General features: G+C 38.7%; 1 protein-coding gene and 1 long non-coding RNA gene across 3 annotated transcripts in view; one reads left to right on the forward strand and one right to left on the reverse strand.

Annotated features, from left to right (window-relative positions):
- The window catches only part of LOC131382339 (uncharacterized), a 51,316-nt gene extending 44,285 nt beyond the window's left edge, over positions 1–7,031 (forward strand). The window contains exons 4-5 of one of the 2 annotated variants that reach the window (XR_009211742.1): positions 5,106–5,202; positions 6,956–7,031. This is a non-coding gene — a long non-coding RNA (uncharacterized LOC131382339). Of the gene's footprint in view, positions 1–5,105; positions 6,614–6,955 lie in introns of those variants that run through there. The other variant, XR_009211741.1, reaches the window with a different exon arrangement.
- Positions 1–12,265, reverse strand: part of LOC116462763 (myocardin-related transcription factor B) — a 54,104-nt gene extending 41,839 nt beyond the window's left edge. The window contains exon 1 of the mRNA XM_032145492.2: positions 11,924–12,265. Coding sequence (XP_032001383.1) covers positions 11,924–12,044 — 121 coding nt within the window. The 5' untranslated portion in view covers positions 12,045–12,265. The remainder of the gene's footprint in view (positions 1–11,923) is intronic.
- Positions 12,266–23,086: the final 10,821 nt, after the last annotated feature.

Consider the following 23,086-nt stretch of genomic DNA (forward strand, 5'->3'; position numbering starts at 1 on the left):
CATCCTTTATTAAGAGACACTTCCTCTATCATAATAGGAGGGCAATGAGGATTGGCTACTGCTGCAAGAAGCTTTACAGCTTTGGCCTGGGACATCTAGGGAGTTCCCAGATGATGGCTTTTAACTTTTTGGAGAAGTTGAAAGAAAGGTCATCTGTTCCAAGTGAGATGGGTAAAGGGAAAGTTAATTTTGAGGCCAGTGAAGGAGGTTTGGAATAATCATTGTAGACTGTGAAGAGAAAGTCAAAAAGAGAAACATGGTTATGCATTACCGAAATGCTCCAACTAGTAAAGGCAACAGCCAGGGGGAGAGAAATCAGGAAACTGCATGGCAAGTTATTCACTGGCTCTAAATGGTATCATTTTTATCAGAGGAAAAGACCACAAGATACAAAATTAGAACATTTAGCAGTTCTTTCTAAAGTCTTTCCTAAAGAAGTTCTTTTCTAAACTGAATATAATTTTAGTTTATAACAACTGCAGCCCAGCAATTCTACTCCTAGGTGAAATAAGAATTGGAAACAAGTACTCAAACAAATACATGTACACACATGTCCATAGCAACTCTATTCACAATAACCAAGAGGCAGAAACTGCCCAGATGTCATCAACAGATGAATGGATAAACAAATTGTGGCATATCCATACAATGGAATATTATTCAGTCATAAAAAGAAATTAAATACTCATACTACAATGTGGATGAAACTGAAAAACATTACAAGGAAAAGAAGCCAGATATAAAAGCTCACATATTGTATGAGTCCCCATTTACATGAAATATCCAGAATTGGTAAATTCAGAGACAGAGTGCAGACTGGTGGTTGCCAGGCATTGTAGGGAAGGGCGCATGACAGCAACTGCTTAATCGTTAATTTTATGTTATGTGAATTTCACTTCAATAATTAAAAAAAAGAACAGTTAGCAGAACAGACATTATGAAACTAATTTCTCAATAATCACATTTCTTATTTCCTACCCACCCCGGCTGGCCCCTCTCACCACCATAATTCCATTAACCATTAATAATGATTTGATCTTTTAACAATTTGATAACTACAATAACAACTACATTATATATTCCCCATCACACTGCACTCTAGATATCTATATTTTGCCTCTATTTGCCCTACCAGACCTCATCCTTATATTTCTAGCAACTTCCACAATGCTTACCATATATATAAGTTTTAATAAACATGTTTTACTTAAGTTTGCATGGTATACTTAGAGCATATAACTGAGTTGCTATTTGCTAAGAAAACAGTCACATTTAAGAATAAATTTAATTGTCACATTTAAGAATAAATTACCAAAATAACTTTCTATGGGCAAGTGATTATCATGGGCGCAAAACCAACACTGTTTCACTTCATTGCAGGAATTTGGAGTTTGGGGTTATTTTTGAATTGCTGATGATGGTAGGAATGAAGACAAAATGTAATTATGTTGTTCTGAAGGGTAAAAGACTAAAAAGGAGAGGCTATGAGTAAAAAAGTAAAGAAGGCCATGAAAAAGTGGTAGATTTCTCCACTTACAATTAATGCGAAATTCAAGCTGCATTAAGGAAGAGAAAGCACTGGCCAGGCGCGATGGCTCACGCCTTAATCCCAGCACTTTGGGAGGCTTAGGCAGGCAGATCACTTGAGGTCAGGAGTTCGAGACTAGCCTGGCCAACATGGTGAAACCCCTATTAAAAATACAAAAATCAGCCAGGCGTGGTGGGGCATGCTTGTGATCGCAGCTACTTGGGAGGCTGAGGTGGAGGTGGGGTGGGGATCACTTGAGCTCGGGAGGCGGAGGTTGTAGTGAGCCGAGATCACGACACTGCACTCCAGTCTGGGCAACAGAGTGAGACTCCATCTCAAAAAAAAAAAAAAAAAAAAAAAAAAAAAAACCCAAAAAACAAAGAAAAAGAAAAACAAAAAGAAGAGAAAGCACCAAAGTACTCTCACAGATGATAAAAAGTAGTAACTGAGTATCACAAATTTTGGGTTATATTTCAAGGGTGCTAATTTGCCAATTATAAAATGGGTTCTTCTTCAAGGAATTTAAAAAAGTGGAATGCAAACAGGCCAGAAATAAAATGGTGGTTTGTTCTGTAAAAGCTGTGCTATCTGCAGTGGGTAAGCAAACTTCCACCAGCACTTCCTGTCTGAAATAAAAGCAGAGCTCCATAGTGTGCACATAAATATCAACCCCAGACACTACAAAGAACAAACAGCATTTTGATCAGGAATTTTGATATTAAGACTATTTTCTGATGAAAAAGGGAGCAACAACATCAAGTTAACTGAAAAACTATTCAAATTAGTGTTTGAAAAAAAGTTAGGCTCTAGACCAAGTGGAAATATTGCCTTTGATTTCAACATAAAGTTTACTGCATTCTTATTAAGTACACAGAATTGGAAAAGGAGGGGAAGTGACAGGTGATATAGACCTCGGAATTCTAAACAACCATCCCTTGCCTGTAAGGAAGTCCCACAATCTAGAATGTAGCATTTACCTTCCCTTAGAAATTAAAGAGCAAAATTAAAGTAAAAACTAAAATGCTAACAGGACCGCCATTATTCCAGACTAATACACTGCAGGTTTCCTACAATAATCTGCAGCATGAGGTCAGGAAGACAATGTTTCAACACTCAGCTTTGGAAATTTACAGGAGCTTTGATAACTCTCTGGTTGGCTGCTGCTTCTGTTGCCATGGAAACAGACTGCTAAAAATGGGGCATGTTTCTTTAAACTCATCATACCTTCACACAAATTCCTTTCTCCTTTTTGTCAAAAGTTGGAATGAATTTAAAGTATGCTTCTTGTGATATGACAGTATGATGTCAAGCCAGGGACCTGGTACAGAATGGCAGAGATAACATTAGCCTGCGACAGATATACATAAAGATATTAATCATCCACTTAATTGATCACCAACAATGCAGAGGTTAAAACAATACTTGATTTTTCAAACAATTCATTTTTAACCTGTGAGATCATGTTGGTTCTATCCTTAAAGTTCTAAATTCCTTATCTATATGGTTCCCAAAGAAGATAATGTTTATTTTTCTTATTTTGGGGGCAATAAAAAATTCTACACTCCACCATGGTTTAGAATTTCAGTGTGCAGCTATAGGTAGAGCTAGTGCTACATGTTAAAGCTCTGCTTCTGAATCCGTCTATAATGGAAAAATGTACATTGTATAAAATGTTCTCATATTTCTTAATACAAATGTGTAAGGTGGGCTCTCTGAATAAAAGAACAATTAACGAAACAGGGAAACAGTGGAATATTGTTTACCTCCAATTTTTCCCAGAATAGTAAGCACACGCTACTCTGTTGAAGTCAGATGATCCAGACTATCTTGGTTTTTCTTTCCATTTTGTGGATTCAGGAATGGGGCTGATACACACACACACACAAATATATTTACATATACACATTTGTATATATACCTATGTATATACATACACACACACATGTGCAATGTGCCTAGCAAAACATAAACTAAGAACTGCCATAACTTGTGTGTTATCCTAATATCATAGCAACTGTGTGAGATGATCCAGACGATGATGGACCAAGCAGCCATGCACAGCATGGAGGATTGCCACATTATCCCTTGCTATGCACAACAGCCAATTGTTCTGGTATTAGAATGTCATGTTTCATGACATGTTTCAATGTCAGTAGTATGTGGAGACAAGTTCTGATGTTTGGATGTTTTCGGTGTTTAAACTCCAAGATAGTCAATCTACTTGCTCTACTGTTTAGATTCAAATAAACGAGAAAAAGGGCAACTCTAGCAGATGATCATGCATGCTAGAATGCAGACACTGGACACTTGCACCTCCTCAGAAATCGTATTCAGTTGGGAAATCGCCAGCCTGTGTGCATTCACCTGCTTCAACAGCCTAGAAATTGGTTTTACTTTGCCCCACACTGGAAAGGGTGGCCAAGTGGGTCAAACGGAGCTTTAATGTGGGCTCATTGTTTGTCAGACTCCATCCTGGGAGCTTTACAGCTATCACCACATCTAATCCTCATAACAACCCTACATGGCGGGTACCAATACTGAGTTTTATAAAGGAATTAAGCATTTATCCAAGATCACACAGCTAGTGAGAGGCAGAGCCAGAATTAAGAAGGAAAATTTAGTCTTTCCACAAGATAATTAAAAAAAAAGAAAAAAAGAAAAGCGTACAAAAACAAATACTTCCTAATATTCTATTAAGTTTTGGCTACTGTACCAATTAACCTCATCAGTGCTTTTGCTCACACCATCTCTATTTTATAAGAAATCTTGTACCTTAAAATTCCAATAGAAAAAGTTCTTACACCAATAAGATTCACTGCTGTTATAGACTGAACTGTGTCCCTCTCAAATTCCTACATGGAAGCCCTAACCCCCAATGTGACTGCATTTGGAAAAAGGGCCTTTCAGAGGTAAAGTTAAATGAGGTCATGAGGTTGGGACCCTGATCTGACAGGGTTAGTGTCTTCATGAGAAGAGACACCAGAGAGCTCACCCTCCCTCTTTCTCTCCCTGTGCATGCACGGCAAGAAGGCTACAAGCCAGGAAGAGACCCACCACCATTAACTGACCCTACCAGGCTTCCTAGCCTCCAGAACTGTGAGAAAAGTAACTTCTGTTGTTTAAGCCAGGTAGTCTACGGTATTTTGTTATTGCAGTATAAGCTGACTAATACAACTGGGAAGACACAAAGAAATGTTAAGATCCTCTTTGCCATTCTGATGCCGCTAAAAAACCCTGATAAAGCTATCTTTAGGAAACAATGGAAAACCCAATGTTTCAAACTTATCTATATTTTTTCCTGAAAGCTTTTAATAAATTAGAGTGGCGTTATGATAGTACAAATGCTCCTTCACTTAGGATGGGTTTAAGTCGAAAACTGTAAGTCAAAATGCATTTAATACTCTGATAAACCCATCATAAAGTCAAAAATCCTAAGTTGAACCACCGTAAGCAGGGACTATATCACCTTAATGAGGTAAGACTGATATGATAAAATAGTAATCAAGGCCTACCCTGATGCTGAATGTAGGCCTTAAAATGGTTTAAATGGTAATTTTGATGTGCCTTTTTCCCTTAGGTGATGGAATCAGGATAACCACAGCAGCCCCATGAACACTTTCCTGATTATTCTATCCCAGGAAATAAACATCCTCCCGTGAAATAATATTTACCAAGTGAGCAGCAGATGTCATGGGCCGGCAGATGCAAGCACAGTGGTGAACAAAATAGACTTAGCGCCATCCTCATAAATCTTACGGTCTAGAGGGGGAGAGGGATATTGAATAAAATAATAGTGATAGACACATACAAAGACTAAAAGGATCTAAGTCAGTTTGAGGAGGGAACAGTGGTACTGAAGGGCCTCTGTGAGAAGGCGACATCTGAAGTGAAACTGAAAGGGTGAGCTACAGGTGCTCAGGCCAGGGGCTGGGGAGGGGAGGCATTCTAGAGAGAAGAGAGATGAGGGAGAGCAAGTCCAGCAGCTTCTGGAAACATAGGCAGGGCTTTTTACCCCACAGATTTTTGATTTTATCCCAAGTACAATGGAAATCAATTACAAGGTGTGAGCCAGTGACACAACGGAATAGGATTACATTTTAAGATGATCATTCTTTTTTTTTTTTTTTTTTGAGACAGGGTCTCACTCTTGCCCAGGATGGAGTGCAGTGACGCAATATGATACTCACTCCCGACATCAGTGGAGGGTGAAGGAATGAAAGGGGCCAGAATGTGTGTAGGGGGAGGGAAAACCAGCGAGGCTGTGCTCTTTCTGCTGGAGTAAAGATGCCCGTAAATATGTGATCTGAGTAAAGGGGACCTGGACAGGGCTGTTGGCCGTGGTGATACAGTGCTGTGGACAGATGAAATATTTCTGAGGTAGAATTGGCAGCTTTGGCGGCAGGACTTGGTGACAGGTTCTGAGGAGGTCAAGGAAGGTGTCAAGAATTGCTCCCAACTAGGTTCCTGGCAGGAGCCACTGGGTGGACAGGGGCGCTATTTATTGAGATGGGGAACCCTGGAAGAATGTTTGGTGGGAAGGAATAAAAGGCCCACTGGAAACGTCAGGGAGGCAGATGGCTGTGCAGGTCTGCAGCACAAGAGAGGCCCAGCCCCCAGTCTGTAATGCTTGCTCATTTGGACCAAAGCATATATAGCCTTTTCTGTTATCTCGTGTATGTGTGTGTGTTTTAACTTCTACTATCATTTAGTTTCTCACTCTTCAGGCTGTCAGCTCCCTGAATGTAGGGGCTTACAGAAGTTTAACATAACTGGCATTGTGCTATGTGAAAGCACTCAAAGCCTTAATTATTTCTAATAAAAAATTATATAACTTCATCTCAATAGTAGTATGCACCTTTTAAAAATATTGAATAATGTCTGTGAAGAGAGATCTTTTATACTTTTTCATTCCTATTGTATAAAAACCATATCTCGTATCTTTTCGAATTTACTTTTTGATACAGGGGTCCTGTTCTGTTGCCCAGGCTGGAGTGCAGTGGTGTGATCACAGCTCACTGAAGCCTCAAACTCCTGGGTTCAAGGGCTCCCTGCATCTCAGCTTCCTAAGTAGGTAAGCCTATAGGCATAAGCCACCACACCTGGCTAATTTTTTTTTTTTTTTTGTAGAGACGGAGTCTTGCTATGTTGCCCAGGCTGGTCTTAAACTCCTGGGCTCAAGTGATCCTCCTGCCTCAGACTCCCAAAAGTGCTAGGATTATAGGTGTGAGCCACCGTGCCCCACTCTTTTAAAAAACATTAATTTAGTGGCAACTCACTTGTACAACACTTTCAATTAGTAGAATGTTGGCAGAAAACAAAGAAGACATTCCAGAAGAAATCAAAATAGATGTTGCAAAATTCACGTGCTTTGTAATACCTTCTGTACGTTTTAACCATTTATTTTAATTGTCTATTTTATTTTTAAAGATGATTAGAAGCAGCAATCAGAAAAGGAAGAGCAGCCCAAAGTGGCAGATAATAAAAATCAAACAATTAATAACAATTTGAGTAATCTAGTAATGATCCAGCAATCATTCTGTGCATGGACAACAATCTTACATACCTTAACAGTGCCTTCGGGGCACCACGGCATTACATTTGAGGTGAGCCATTAACTTATAATGGAATTATAAATTATATCTGAAAGTGATAATTCCAATTATTATATTCTGTTTAAGAAGGCAGAGAAGGGTATACTACTCTTTAAATACTTATGCATAATAATAATGTGTCTATGAGATGCAAGACATTGGGGGATGAGGGGGACAAATAGGCCAGACAACAATTCTTTCTCCAAGAAATATTATGGGGCTAATAGCAAAGACAGTGCAGATCTATATTACACTAGCATAAGGTGAAATGCCATAGAATGGTACAGATACAGTTACTGGGAATATACAGGAGAGAAGAAATTATCATTAGCTGCAGATCTATATTACACTAGCATAAGGTGAAATGCCATAGAACGGTACAGATACAGTTCCTGGGAATATATAGGAGAGAAGAAAATTATCATTAGCTGATGGGATCAAGTGCCTTTCTTTAAAAAGTGGCACAGGAATTGGATTTTAAGAGACAGGGCCTGCAAGGCTGGAGCGAGAGAGTGCTTTGCTCAAAGCACTGAGTAGCATTGTCCAGAGCGTTCTGTGAGGGCAGAAATGGAAATATTCGATGCAGCAGCCACTAGCCACATGTGGCTCCAGAGTAGTTGAAATGTGGCTCATGTGACTGAGGAGCTGAATTTTTAAAACAATTTATTTCATTTTAATTATTTTAAATTTAAGCAGCCATATGTGGGTAGTGGACAGTACAGGTAGAGTATGCATAACTTCCATCATTTAAAAAAAGTTCTGGTGCTTTGGTAAAGTGATTTATTTAATCTCAATGTATTTCCAGGTTGGATTATTCATAATATCTCAGACAAATGTTCATTTTCTTCTCAAAGCTACTACAGACACATCCCAGTACAGTATGTTAATTTACTGCACTGCTGGCTGGGCCATCTACCATAAGCTTTCACGTACTTCATCTCGGCTATTAGCCAGTCTGTGGCAGAACTGGAAATGTGGCCCCCCAAGTGTGTAACTCCTCCCCACTCCCTTGACACTCATGGTTGAGCCACACAATGACAGGAGCCCAGGTCCCCAGGTCACTTCTTGGAGGACAGCTGCCTGGGATAGTTGTCCTGCCCACACTGGACTGTGTTTTGAGCAAGAAATGCACTTTGAATGGTTAAAACACTGCGATCGAGGGTTGTCTTGTTAGGGCAGTTTTAGTTAAAGTAATTAACACAGAACTCGGTTTTCTTTCTGTAGTATCTTATTTTTCACCATTAGAGAGTCCTTCATATCAAATATCATTTTTTCCTCTTAAAATCCATACGCTACCATTTGCCTGTGATAAATATGGAACATAACTAGCTAGTACCATTAGAATTATGATTCATTTATCTCAATAATGACTCACGTTAAAACACTTATTTGAATTAAATCATCTCAACTTATTTGATTTTTCCTGAAAATTCATAATTATCAACTCTTCAGTTGTCATGTCAGAGTGGTTTGTAATACTCTTCTTAGCTGTAGATCCAGAAATTGAAAGCTCATGTATGTTGAGTATAATTAGAGAATGTTTGAAGCCGTTTGTAGACAAGTTAAAAGTTGAGATTTCCTATTGCTGCTTTGACAAAAGACACTAGTCTAAGGAGAATTTTCTATTTTGAATTTGTTCGGGGGAATTCATGACATTTATTGCTGTTCTCTCCTAGAGGAGAAAATAATTAAATTCTCCAACCACATATAATGGCTGGTATCTATCAAAAAGCTTATATAAGCATCAACAAAGCTATGAGATGATATGCTTTATTATCCACACAATTCTCTGCAGTGTGATGACAACTATTCACAGGTGGTCAGCAGTTAGAACTTTTTCCTCTTTTAAATTTTCAAAAGATATTGCTAAATTTTCTTGTTAAGGCATCCCATCAATTCTTGGATCCTACAGTGTTTGCTAATAAAGGCTGTTTTCCCCCATAATAATTTCATCCAACTAGCACTGTCAACAATTACAAGATTCTAAAACATCCCAATAAAAGGAAGCAAGCAAGCAACTACTTGAGAAGCAGAGTAGCCTTCCAAGCCCTGATAGTGGACACATATCAGACATACAGAGCCCAAGCTTGTGTCTATGTGATTAAAAAGTTAAATGAACCCAAATTTATCCCTCCTTCATTACCCATAAACTTACAATTCAGACATTTAAAAAAATTCTAAAGGATGCTCTTTCAAACAACCCAAAAACAAGTTGTCCAAAAATGAGTAGGAAACCACTGTTGATACAAAATATGATAAATATTTTTAATAAGTGTCCTTTAAAACATGAAGTATAAACTATTAGGGATTATTAATAGTCATTTATATATTTGTCTCTTTTGACAAAACAGCAAAAATCTAATTAGACTCCAGGGTATTTTAGAGTAAAACGTTAACCAAAAGTATTTGAACTGCTGCCATCTCAATCAACTTCCATGGATTCACGTAAACGATGCAGGACCCAATACTTAAAAGCAGATGAAGTAACCAGGAGCTTGTCCCAAAGTTAAATTCTACAAATCTGATGAGCTGAACATTGTTGTTCATCTGCAGGCAGGATCAGTGACATACTGAATTTTGGGAGTTCAATTTTGCAAAGAGAACCAAGTTATTTTTATATGACTCCAAATTTTAAAAGTGCCTTTCTATAATTTTTATTTTTTCCATTCTAATTAAAACTAGATCTAATCTTTTCAGTGTCACTAACTTTGAGGCAGCAAATCACCCTTAACCTCTCTATATATTATTTTAGCCTCAACCCTATCTATTAGATGAGTAGAATCTATTAAATGAGTAGAAATATTTAGTCTGTTGAGATATAAAGCAAAACCCAGTTCAATGCAACTACAGTGAGACATTAATTTTATCATCCAATTATTTCTGTGGAGTGTTTTAAATATAAAGTTTCTCTCCTCTACCTCTTTATATCAATAAATTTAACAAAACAGTAAGAGATATAATACTTCTATTTTGTAAATATATGCAGGATTTTAAAATTTAAATTTTAAATAGAAGGAAAAAGAAATACAAAAAAAGCAAGGAGATGAGAAACTGGCATTAACAAGGCATCTTATAAAATCACTATGAAGTAGGTATTGTTTCTCCTCATTGTACAAATGAGGAAGTTAAGGCTCAGTGGAGTAAGCTTGTCCAGGATCACAAACCTGGTAAATGGTGCATGTAGGATTTGAACTCAAGTATTTCTCACTCCAGGGTCTATGCTGTTTTGCCATTATACTATTATACCTGTATAAATCGAAAGCATAGTCAGAATTGTTAGGGGAAGAATCTGTACATTATGTAATCATCTCAACTCTATTTTGTGGTTCCTGTTGATGATTCTGTTAGTCTCTTATGTTTTTAATCCTTGCTTTCTATATGCCTTAATCCCATCGCTGTTGTGACATCTTTTTATTTCTCCTGTTTTCCTCTACTTTCCTAGTTTTTCAAGTACACAAAAATGTTTTAAATTTATAGTATTATTAGGAGCTTGACACTTGAACTTGACTTAAATGATAATTCTCAAACTTTAAAAAACTAATGATTTAAGAAATTTAAGTTCCCTTCAATGAGTCTCCAGAAATGCATCCTAAAAATTCCACTGGCATCGATTTTTATAAAAATCGACAGTACGACATGCTGTGCACAAGCAGAGGCAACTCCATTGTTTGGTTCCTAGCAACAGCTATTTATACTTCATTGTGTATCATTTATTTCAACCTGGGAGTTTTTCCTGCCCATACCCAAAAGTAGTTCAACTCCAGCAAGTCTAACTCTTGTTTCTTCTTCTTATCTTTTAGAAGAAGCTCAAAGCACTACTTAGACCAGTTAACTCTACATTTACTCTCTGGGTCTCTACAAGACGGGCAAGAGCGAGCGGGAGGCAAGGGGGTGGCTGCTGGCAGCAGCTGAAAGCAGAGAGGCTGAAAAAGGGTGATTGTGGGTTTTTTGTTTCCCAAAGATGACTAGGAAACCAATTTTCAAATTAAACAAGCATTGAGAAGAGTGACCCTAATGTCTCAAATTCAGGAAAACTTATTCTCTGTAGACCCTGAATTTCTTAAACATTGGCTACAGGAAGGCAAGCTGTGTACCAGTCTTGCCATGCTTCCGTATGCCAGGACAGAGGACAGCAATGCCCACATGTTTGGCTATTTCCTTAAATCAGTCAGTGAGGTGCCTGTGCAGTGTTTACTAACAATAATAATCGACAGTATTTATTCTCAAGCTTATTCTTTGCTTGCTTTTTTACAAAACAAAATCAAGCTATGCAATGTGCTTTTTAAAACAAAAAACGATGCAATGCGCATTACAACCAATTAACCTATCACTATAGGATTTAAGAGCTAGCTACCTTCCTGGTTTTAAACAGTAAAAATCATAAGCATCTTAACTGAAAAAATGAATTTTCCTGGAATTACGTGTTTGGAAACCTAAAAGAAGCAGTGTTCTCACTAAGATAAAAAAGGAAATGGCCTCTCCGAAAAGACAGAGGGAAGAGAAAAAAAAAGGAAGAAAATATACAAAATGAACCTGGGAAGATTTTACCAAAATGAGGACTGGCTGTACAAGTCCCCTTACTGTATTAATTCCTGCAAAAGCCCTACAATTCCATCAGCTAATGAATCTTTAGTAACAGCTACCCAGAACAGCATTAAGCTTTCATTTCAAAGAACTTAGAACGTGTAAGGTACATGAGTAAACAGAGAGAGCAGACACACGGCATGGTAACAGACAGACACGCTCAGCTGGCTGACCAGAATATGAATTTGGCAGTTTTGCCCCTGTCCACAGACAGACTGACCTTCCTTGAGACTTTTCTGGTTGCTCCCCTCAAGGCATTCCTTTTCTTTTAATGGTTCAAAATCCCCAGCAGTTAAAATCTCTGGGAAGCCCTGTTGCTGCTTCTTGGAGCTATCGATCATGGTGAGAGGCTTCTGGAGACAGGCAGCATCAAGCAGGAGAAAAGCTTAATTTGCAGCAGAGCGAAGTGCGGTGCTCAGAACACTCTGGTCCCTGGGTCCCTGGTTGCTCCCCACAATACCCCAATCACTGGCCAATTATGTCTTTAAGCAGCTGAAGGCAGCCATTACCCTTTAGTTCCCAGCTTGACCTGCAAATACACTCATGCCGCTGGAAGCCCTTAACTCTCTCCCACATCGGGAGGCAGAGCCACACAGGCACGATTCTAAAATCCCACCCCTTTTCCCAGCCAGCCCCCTTTCCCTTGCCATTCCAGCTTCCCCCGCGCTGGGGACTTCAATCTGCAGTTTGATGGTCCGAATCATCTGACAAACACTGAGTCAAGCAGTTAAAAATAAATCTTCTAGTTGTTAAAAGAGAAGACTTTGCTGATACCTAAGAAGACAAATTGCTGCCTGTGGTCTCTCTCCCGGTCTCTATAAACACAGCCACAGGCTGTGGAAATACTTTATATTGGCCAGACAAGCACATCCATTACTCATTAAGTTCTCCAGCTACACAAACGGCAGTCTAGGACATCTGAAGGAAGCGGGTCTTATCTCAGCAGAGGCACACACTGAATAAACATGCTACCAGCATATGTGAATGAAGACAGAGTCATTTCACTACCAAAGTTCTTTTATGGTGTGCTTTGTGCTGCATGTGGCTCTTCCTGGCAAAGCCGATGCTCTTTGTAATAGGGAAATGTACTGCAATTGCAGCTTTCTTCCTTTGGCAATTCAGACCCAAGCAGCAGTTTTCCTTAGTGCCACTAGTCGGCTGGGAGAGTTAACATCGCCATGATTTTTTTTTAAGGAAAATTCTCCCCCCATGCATTAAAAGTGGCAACACTGAGAGCTTCTATTTCATAACAGAGTAAACCAATGACCAGCCTAAGTTTAATTTTACATGAGCTATCAAGGATGGGCACCTCTCCTGCAAGACACAGGCTGCTGTTCACTGCATACAGGGACACTGCTGGAAGGAAATCTCTAGATACAGGAATTCCAGGCAAACGTGGAGATAAGCCTGTCTGCAAATACTCCAGATACATATCTCTGTAGCCAAAATAATCTGATTTTAAAAAATGGTTCAAAGTATGTTCCTTTGCAAAGAGTTCCCATAAAACCCATCAGCGGTTATAAGAGCAGTAGACTGTGAATACTGTTTCATGAGGTTCTGTTTTGTCCTCTTTTTTTTTTTTTTTTTTTTTAAATAACTTCTAGCAAAGTGCTTGGAATATTAGGTGTTCTCAATAAACATTTGTAGCATGGTTGAGTGAATGAATTAAAGCAGAAGACAGTGCATCAGGAAAACTTCCTTTAATAATACCCAGAATTCTAAAGAAGTCCTGGGTCAATAACTAAGAGCCACTAATTTTAGATGAGCAACTAAATAAGTTCTCTAAAGGAAGCACATTTTCTCTTCAAAAGAAAATATACAGACACATTTTAATAGTGCACCTGATAAGACCCTCCTCTGGGATAAAGGCTTACATTTTTACAGACAGAAAAATCAATATTCTTTCCACCACTTAAACACAGGTGGGACTGGATGAAGTATTCTGTCCTTTGTGCCTGGTTCCAAGGCTGGTGTGCACTAAACCCATATTGTTCTAGAAAGATTGCTATCTATCCTTTTTCAGCATCTCACAGGACATGCTTCTTGTCAACTGAAATTCCTTCTGAAGCAATTTAAGTCCATCTTTGGCAGTCCAAACCTCTGCAGGAACAAATAGTGACAAGCTTATCACACTCTCAAAAATGCCCTCAAACGTTCTGTTACTATCTCTGACCCTAACGCTTGTATTCTTCTGAAGAAACTACTCCTGCACTTTTAAAGGAGTAATAAAAATAACCATAGTTCTTTGAGGACATTCTTTAGGTTGGTAACTTAATTAGCTGTTTTGCAAGGTTTATCTAATTTAACCCTCCACAATCCGTGTGGTCGCTATGATTATTTGTGTATGTTATAGCCATTTTACATGCCAAGACTCAAGTCAGAAAGCTTCTAAGTAGCAGGTATGGAATTTAACCAAAGTCTTAGTTCTCTAAAGCCCAAGTCTGTCTATGGCCTTGCCCTGCCTTCTGTCTTCTAGAATATGCTCCAGCTCCAGGCTTTAATTTAATCCTGAGACAGGCTTAACAGCAGAAGCCATGACTTTGATGGCCCCCTAGTAATTCTACTCCTGGTGAGAGGAAAGAAAGCTAACATAATCATACTAAAATGATTTTATGAAAGCATTTTAACTACTCATGAAATAGTAATAGCAGCCAACTTTATTTAGTGCTTACTGTATGCTATAGACTATATTATCTCATTTATCCTACTGCAAGACTTGTGAGTTCAACATTATTTTCCTCATCTACACATGGGAAAATGGAGGCTTAAAAAAATCAGTGGTGGGTCACGCCTATAATCCCAGCACTTTGGTAGGCCGAGGTGGGCGAATGACTTGAGGTCAGGGGTTTGAGACCAGCCTGGCCAACATGGCAAAACCCCATCTCTACTAAGGATACAAAAATTAGCTGGGCATGGTAGCACATACCTATAATCCCAACTGCTAGGGAGGCTGAGGCAAGACAATCGCTTGAACCCGGGAGGCAGAGGTTACAGTGAGCTGAGACTGTGCCACTGCACTCCAGCCTGGGCCACAGAGTGAGACTCCAGCTTAAAAAAAAAAAAAAAAAAAAAATCAAATACTTTGTCAGAGGTGGCATATCTTATAAGTGGTGGCCAGGATTCCAAAGCAGGCAGCTTGGCTCTGGGGCCTACATGCTTAATTACTTTGCAAAAAGAACAACGAAAACAATAAATGCCAACTTTTTTTTTTTTTAAATTTCAGGATGTTGCTTTTAAATCCTGAAAAATGCCCAACTGTTTTTAGGTCACAAGCCTATAAATCTCAGTAGATGCACAACTATACCAGCCACTTTAAAATTTTTTAACATATCTGTGTGTGTATGTATCTTCAGTGTGTGTTAAATGTGTTTTTAAAAAGCTATCTCTTAAGAAACCTCTGCATGCTTATTTTTTATATCTAATAAATATCAAAATCCCAACAAGAAAACACATTATTCTGCTGTAGGTTTATATGAAAAATTGTGTCTTTGTAGTGCTCAAAGAAAGTAATTTCTCTAGTGGTGAATGTGCCTGAAAGAACATTTAGTTATTTAAAAATTTTTTTTGAAATAATTTCGAATTTACAGAACATTTCCCCCAGAATCATCTCTGAATAGGTTCTAACATGATACTTCTTTACCCTAAGTGTTCAGGTGTGTAATTCCTACAAACAAGGATATTCTCCTACAGAACCAAAATGTAATAATCAATATCAAGATGATATTGATGACTGCTTAGTCGGTATAGATATATCAAATTAACACTGATAAGAAAAAAACCAAACACATAAAAAGAGGAAACAAATTAACATTGATGTATCTGCATTCAAGTTCCACCAGTTGTCCCAACAATATCCTGTATAGTAAAAGGATCCAAACCAGGATCACATCTGACATTGAGTTCTTGAATTATTAAGTCTCTTTAGTTTTTATCCATCTCTAACATTCTCTCAGTCTTTCTTCACTTATCTTTCCTTGAATTTTGATGATTATAGGCCAGTTATTTTATAGTATTATCCTCAATTTGAGTCTGTCTGTTGTGTCCTTATGATTAGGTTCTGGTGATACATTTTCAACAGGCATACCCCAGAAATAATGATGCAATCTTTGCATCCTATCAGATAATACACAAATTCAAGTATATTCAGTAATTGTCTCAAAACTGATGACGTATATTTTGACACCTTGGTACTGGCCAGATTTCTCCATGGCGAAATTATTCATTTTGTATATAATTATTCTGTGGGAAGGTGCTTTGAGAACAATCCATTGGTGTACTTGGCTAAATTATTTATCACTATGATGGTTGCCAAATGGTGAATTTGAAAACTCCATCATTCCCTCTACATTTATTAGTGGCACATCCTACTATAAGAAAAAAAAATTCTCTTTACATGGTTTATGTTACCTATTTACAGTCTCCTATTTCATGCAATAGCTTATAATCTGTGACTTTCATTATTTATTTTGATGCCCAAATTGTCCCAGATTTGGCTAGTGTGAACTCCCAGTTTCTTATTGTCATGATTCTATCATTCTTTGAGCAGTTTCTTACCTTCTTACTTCCCGGCACAAGATGTCCCAGACTCATCTTGTACTTTTTCCCTGCTTTGTTTAGAACCCAAGGTCTGAATGCTAGGTACGCTCACTGCTGCAAGGGTGTCACTGTTCCCAGGCCTTCTCTGCAGACAGAGCTGGGGAACATGTCTGAGTTTCTATGTGTGTGGATGTATACACACACATCTACATAACATTTATATCTCTATATATGAATGGATGTAAATATACATCTATATTTAAGTACATATGTCTGTATTTATTTATATGTATTGAAAACCATGAGTTCATCCCAATGCCTCCAATTCCATTCCAGTGCCACAGGTTCGCTCTCATTTTTTTCTGTATTTGTGGCCCCTTCTCCTACAGGGAGAAACTTGTCTCCCACAGCTTCTGCCACTCCACTCATGGACACTCTGTATACATCATCACTGCCACTGCTGTGGCTAAAACTGTGCAGAAGCCTCTTCACCTTACACTGGCCTGCCTCCCCCTCTCCCACAAGGCAGCTGCCCAGCTCAGCTCCACACAATGCCTTTTGGGATGAATTAGGGAGAGATGGAGGAGACCTGCAGTATCCTTCAGTAGGAGAAACCCCCACCACCGTCACCTCAATTGCTTTCCAGTAGGTTTGCCCTTGTTCCTCTACTATATGTGGTACATCATCTTCACTGTCATTTGGCTCTAATGTCATGAGTGACATTTAACTTCAAATAATATGGGATGAAAGTCACTTCTGCTATGATAAATCTCCTTCCACAGTGTTTGTGTGTATGCACATTGAAAAGAGCTGTTTTAGTATGAAAGAGATGACCATAAATCAAGTTGTGCAATTATTACTCACTGCATTTTCCCACCACCCCAAGCAGATATTTAATGAGTATGAGAAAAACTGTATGACTTAGAGACTAGGAACAATCCAAGAAAGTCTTCAGGGAATCAGAATACAAACAAATGCAGCTCAAGGGACTTACACAAAAACTTGGCAGAGTTAATATATGCTTATAAAACTACTGATAAAAAGAATATTGCTGTGACGATACTATACTTCACTATGAAAAAAACCTGGTAATATTTCCAACTGGGCAATGTTTCACAATGTAAAACATTCAAGAGTAATGAATAAAATAATTAGTAACAAATGCAAAGAGATGGGTAAATATTGAGGCATACTTTTCTGGTAGCATTCTTGACACAAAGGTTGAGTAAAGATGACCTTTTCTTTTCATCTTCTATGTCTCAGTACTTGGTAATAGATCCTCAGTAGCTATTCACTCAAGTGAATAATAGTAAACTTTGCAACTTCCTTCACACAGGCTGAGTCAGAGTATTACAAAATCTACACAGATAATGAGATTGGATGTATTTAGGAAGGAAAATTTCAGTCTAGGGTACACGTAAGTTTTTTTCCTAATGCTACCATATTTTTAGTAAAATACATATTTGATCCATATTTTTCTCCCTTTTAACTTTATAAACACCAGCGTAAAATACTATACCTTTAGACTGTTACTAAATGGTTATGGTAAATCCCAACAGTTAATTTAAAATTTCTTTTTTTTTAAAACAAAGAACAATTAAAGAGTGCTATCTCTCAAATCAGATAGCATGTCTTTAAAGTTCTTTACGGTTATCACTTTTAAAATATATACTGAAAAAGTCCTTCACTTTATCACTTTAAAAATATATACTGAACATACAGTACTTCAGATGATTAGCCCCTATGAAAACCGCTGTTTCATAAGGAAGGATACATTTTTCTGACCTTTCTAGGGTAATAAGATTCTGAAGGACAACATCCATGTTTCGCAGTTAAGTACTGCAGCAGAATTGAACACCACAACAGGGCCAAACAGTCTGATCACTGGTTTGTCATCTGCACTTGCTGTCCCCCACCCCGGAACAGACTGGCACACCAGCACATGCAGCACCTCCCTCCCCTCCGGGTTTGCTTCACCCTCTCTGAGGACATGAAAGGCAAAGAAGGCTTTTCAGGGTTGGAATTTCCCCATGCATGGTCTCATGACAGGCCTGTGCTCGGACTGAGGGAGAGTGCTGTGTGGGACAAGGGAATGGCAGCACAGGCAGAGGACAGCTTGCGTGGCTCCTCCTCAGGCAGCCGTTCATATGACGGCGGCAGCGTGCAACACAAGTGTTCTGACTACACTTGTGTAAGAGACGGGCTATTTGTCTCTTCCTGCTCAAATCATTAGCATTGAGTAATCAAGAAATGACAGAACACACTTTTATCAACTTAGAAAAAGTCATTCAAATCCTTTCTCCATTTCTAAGCTTTATAGTTACTTATATAAATACAACTGGCTACAAGATTTACAACAAAGAGCTTTCCTCAGATGATATGATCAGTCTTCCTCAACTTCTGAGATAACTTCCCTAGCTATGGATATTTGAAAGAATTTTAATGTCATTTCATCACCTCATTGATACAAATATGTCTAGACATCATTAATGTAACTCACTGAGGGCCAATGTGCATTTACTAAGATTATTCTATGCACTGGGGACATGTTAGGTGTGTGTGTGACACCATTTCTGTCTCTTAAGGAATATGGTCTAGAGCTTCTAACTATTTCTGACTGCCACTTTCTCCTCTTTTCCATTCTTTTACTCTTATTAGAAAATCTTCTTTATACCAGTGCTTCTGTAATTATCTGTGGTTAAGAGAAATATTTTCAAACTTCCAATCGCTGTAGACCAATATGTGGTCCCACTATGCATTGCTAGTAGGGTCACATTAGTTTGGCAATAACCAGACTAATCTGCACTCTGTTCAACAAGAGGAGTCCAGTAATCATGCACTTGAGCATCTCACCAGTGTCGCGCTGCCGTCAAAGTTTCTAAACACTCCTGATTTCTCAAGTTACCTCACAGGAGAATGGTAAGGAAAAGCCTGTAGGATGGCACAGCACATGGACCACGCTGACTAGCAATGCTTTCTACTCATCGACTTCAGTCTAGTCCTCTGACCACTCCCCAGACTACTAGTTCATGCCCTACCTGCGTTCTCTTCCTTAGTTATCGTTAAGTCTAGGATACACTATTTCAACCACTAAAGTATTTCAATGTCTTGATATTCTGCCATTGCTCCTTGCTTATCCCCTGCCCACAAATGACTAATTTTAGTCAAGCAGTCAATCACAGAGTCTCAGGATTTGGTAGAACAAGCACTAGGACATAAATTTCCCGAGTCTGAAGATGTATTCTTGGGTGTTCATGAACTCCTTATGGAAATGTATGCAATTTGTTTTCATTTTGTTAACCTGGAAAAAAAAAACTCCTTGATCACCTGGATGAGTATGTTATAAAGTGTTGCCATACAGTAACAAAGCCAGACATTGTGAGAATGACATGTTTAAGCCTAGAGAAGGCAAAATGACAGCCAGACTGTAATAGTTTGAACAGAGAAAAGGAATGGGATCTATGAGTCATGATGGCATAAACCAGTGCTAGAGCAGTGAGGACCAGTCAGGTGTCAAGCAGCAATCACATTGATGTAAAAACGCATTATGTCACAGTAAGTTAATATTGATTTGAATTTCATTAGCATTGTGAATTTCTATAATATGCAGTGTTTCAGTTTTGTCGTATAAGTGCTACTAAGTACAAGGAGTTTACACTTCATTCATTTATAATTGTACATAATCCAGCAATGTTATATTAACAAAAATTAAGTCATCTGGCTGGTGCGGTGGCTCATGCCTGTAATTCCTGCACTTTGGGAGGCTAAGGTGGGTGGACTTCTTGAATTCGGGAGTTCAAGGCCAGCCTGGGCAAGATGGTGAAACCCCATCTCTACAAAAGAATTAGGCAAGTGTGGTGGTGTACGCCTCTGGTCCCAGCTACTTGGGAGGCTGAGGTGGGAGGGTCGCTTGAGCCCAGGAGCTTGAGGCTGCAGTGAGCTGAGATGGGGCCACTGTACCCTAGCCTTGTCGACAAAGTAAGAACTTGTCTCAGGAAAGAAAAAAAAAAACTTCCCCTGCCCCCCATACACTGAAAAGCCAAACTAAGTCATCTACAAACTGTTTTTAAAAGGTCTGTATATTATTTAAGTTTGTGAAACACTAGTCCACCATATAACTCAAACGGAGAGAGGAGATCCTACTTCTTGGCTTACACAACACTCTCTTAAAGTGGGAATTAAGCATTTGCCTTTGTTTACCTAATCTGACTGAGTGTCCTATTTTACTATCTTGGGAGTTACGGCAAAGGTAGAGAATAACAAAAGCAAAGCTTGAGAAGTTAAGGAGCCAAGATGACTACCAAATCCAGTATGAAGTCATGCCACGCCCTCATATAAACTCTACAATGTTTCCTTCATCTCTTACTGACTTTGAATCTCCTGCACCTCTGTTCCACAAAGCATTTTCATTTTCCTCAAGATTGCACTACCCTACCATCCTCATAGCTTTCTCAGCAAGTAACTTGGGCCCCTAGTTTCGCTACCAATATTGAGATCTTCAGACATAAATGCTACAACACCTTCCCACTCCCATCCTTCCTTCCACCTTTGAGGAAGAAGTAAATTTTTTTCTTGCCATAGGGAATCCAGAAAATTTGTTTAGGTCTGTAATCCCTCCTGCCTACTTACAAAACTGTGATCAATGTATTACACCTCTCCACTAGGATCCTTTGTGCCTACCAAGATATTTGCATTTTCCCTCACACTCCTCTTTTCTAATCTCTTAAGATTCAGACTTTCCATTTCTGCACCATCTCTCCTAATAATTTCAAACTGTGTACTGTCATCAACTATTAACTCTAAACACCCACCAATGCACACATACATACACACACACACACACACACACACACACACACCCTATCTCTGGTTCATGTACTTCTCGCTTTCTAAATAATAGTTTCTAAATGAGTTTTCTTTTCGTTCTTTTTCTTTTTTTCAAGACAAAGACTTGTTCTGTTGTTCAGGCTGGAGTACAGTTGTGCAATTATTACTCACTGCAGCCTCGACCTCCTGGGCTCAAGCAATCTTCCCTCTTCAGCCTCCCCAGTAGCTGGGTCTACAAGCTTATGCCACCATGCCCAGTTAATCTTGTCTTTTAGTAGAGACGAGGTCTTGCTACGTTGCTCAGGCTGGTCTCGAGCTCCTGGGCTGAAGCAATCCTCCTGCTGTGGCCTCCCAAACTGCCTAAATGAGTTTTCTTTCTGGAGTTCAGATATCCTTGATTTTAAGATTATATGCTATACTTAAGACTAAATCATCTAAGTTTAAGACAGGCTTTTGCTAGGTGAAAAACAAAGATTAAAAAACAAACAAACAAAACCCAAAACACTCAACAGCGAGTAATGGGTTAGCCTAGACCTCAGGTTGGTCCAGCTCTGGACAATGCACTTAAAAACCATGCCATGCTGTCTTATTCATCTCTGTAGTCCCAATGCCTTGGATACTATGCCTGCTTAATTAATGCTGCCTCTATGAATAAACAAATGCCACTCAACTGACCAAACCTCTTCCATGCCTCTCCTCTATCTACTTAAGTCAGTCCACCTTTGTTAGCTTGGCATTCAAAGCCATCAGTGCTTTGTCTCCCACCTTCCTCACCAGCATTATTAACTCCCTACATGTTCCCTATGCTTCAGCTAATTCGAACTGCTTGGTATTCCCTAATACACTCTGTGTTGTCCTTGTTTTTGTACAAGTTTTTTCTTCCTGGATTTCCCTATTCCCTATCTCTGCCCATGGAAACTGTACTTAAACAATCTTCAAGAACTAGTTCCAGTATCAGTCTCTTTCAGAAGCTTTCCAGATGTCTCTCTCCACCCCTGAGAGTCAGGTCTGTTCCTCTGCATACTCTGAACACTCATGATACCTGTCATCAGAGGACTCAGCACACCATGTGATGACAATGAAGATGATGATGATGCTAGTTGTTACTGTTTATATGCCACTTACATTTTACAGCACTATATTTATGCATGGTGTTAAGTGCTTTACATGTATTAACTCAGTTTATTCCACTCAATAGCTCTCTCTACTACTATCTCCATTTTACAGTGAGGCAATGAGAGGTTAAGTCACTTGTCCGGCTACACAGCTTTTAAGAAGCAGAACAGCAGATGTTTTAACTTAGTATGATTTCAGTCCAGCTTTGTTCAATGGGTTCTGTGAGGAAATTAAGCCCTAATACTCAAAGGCATCCAATGTATATAATAAATTCACTTCTCTCCTAAGAATCTAAAATGGTATTTGCTATGTCATTCTTGGGAGAACTGAGAAAACAGTCACACAAATCACATTTGTAGGGTTTAATTCTCTGGGCTGAGAAAGGCTGGATGTGTCTAACCTTTTATACTTTCTCTCAACATCAACACTTGTCTGTATACTTTTCATATTCTCGAAATCCCTTACCTCATCTTCATAAATTTTACAATCTTTGAGAGCTGGAACTGTATCTCATTTATCTTATTCCTATAAGATCTATTCCAGTGTTTCAGCAATTTTCACACGGTCAAGCTTCTCTTTAATTAAATAAATTCTTGTACTTAGCAGTCCAGGCTAGTTGATAAGCATCTTCCTTATAATCAATCAACTGACAACAAAAACTACTTGTTATGTATTTTTGGTTGTATCTAAAAGACATCTCAAAATCAATTTTGCTGAGATATAATTTAAAGACGATAAGGTGCATCCATTTAAAGTATATAAATTAGTGAGTTTTGATGAGGCATGCACCTATGAAACCACAGTCACATTTAAGATAGAGGATAACTTCATCATTCCTAAAAGATTTCTCCTGCCCCTTTGCAGTTTCCAGATAATCACTGATCTGCTTTCTATCACTATCAAT

The sequence above is a fragment of the Hylobates moloch genome, unplaced genomic scaffold, assembly GCF_009828535.3.
Source record: "Hylobates moloch isolate HMO894 unplaced genomic scaffold, HMol_V3 SCAFFOLD_23, whole genome shotgun sequence".
NCBI classification, from domain to species: Eukaryota; Metazoa; Chordata; class Mammalia; order Primates; family Hylobatidae; genus Hylobates; species Hylobates moloch.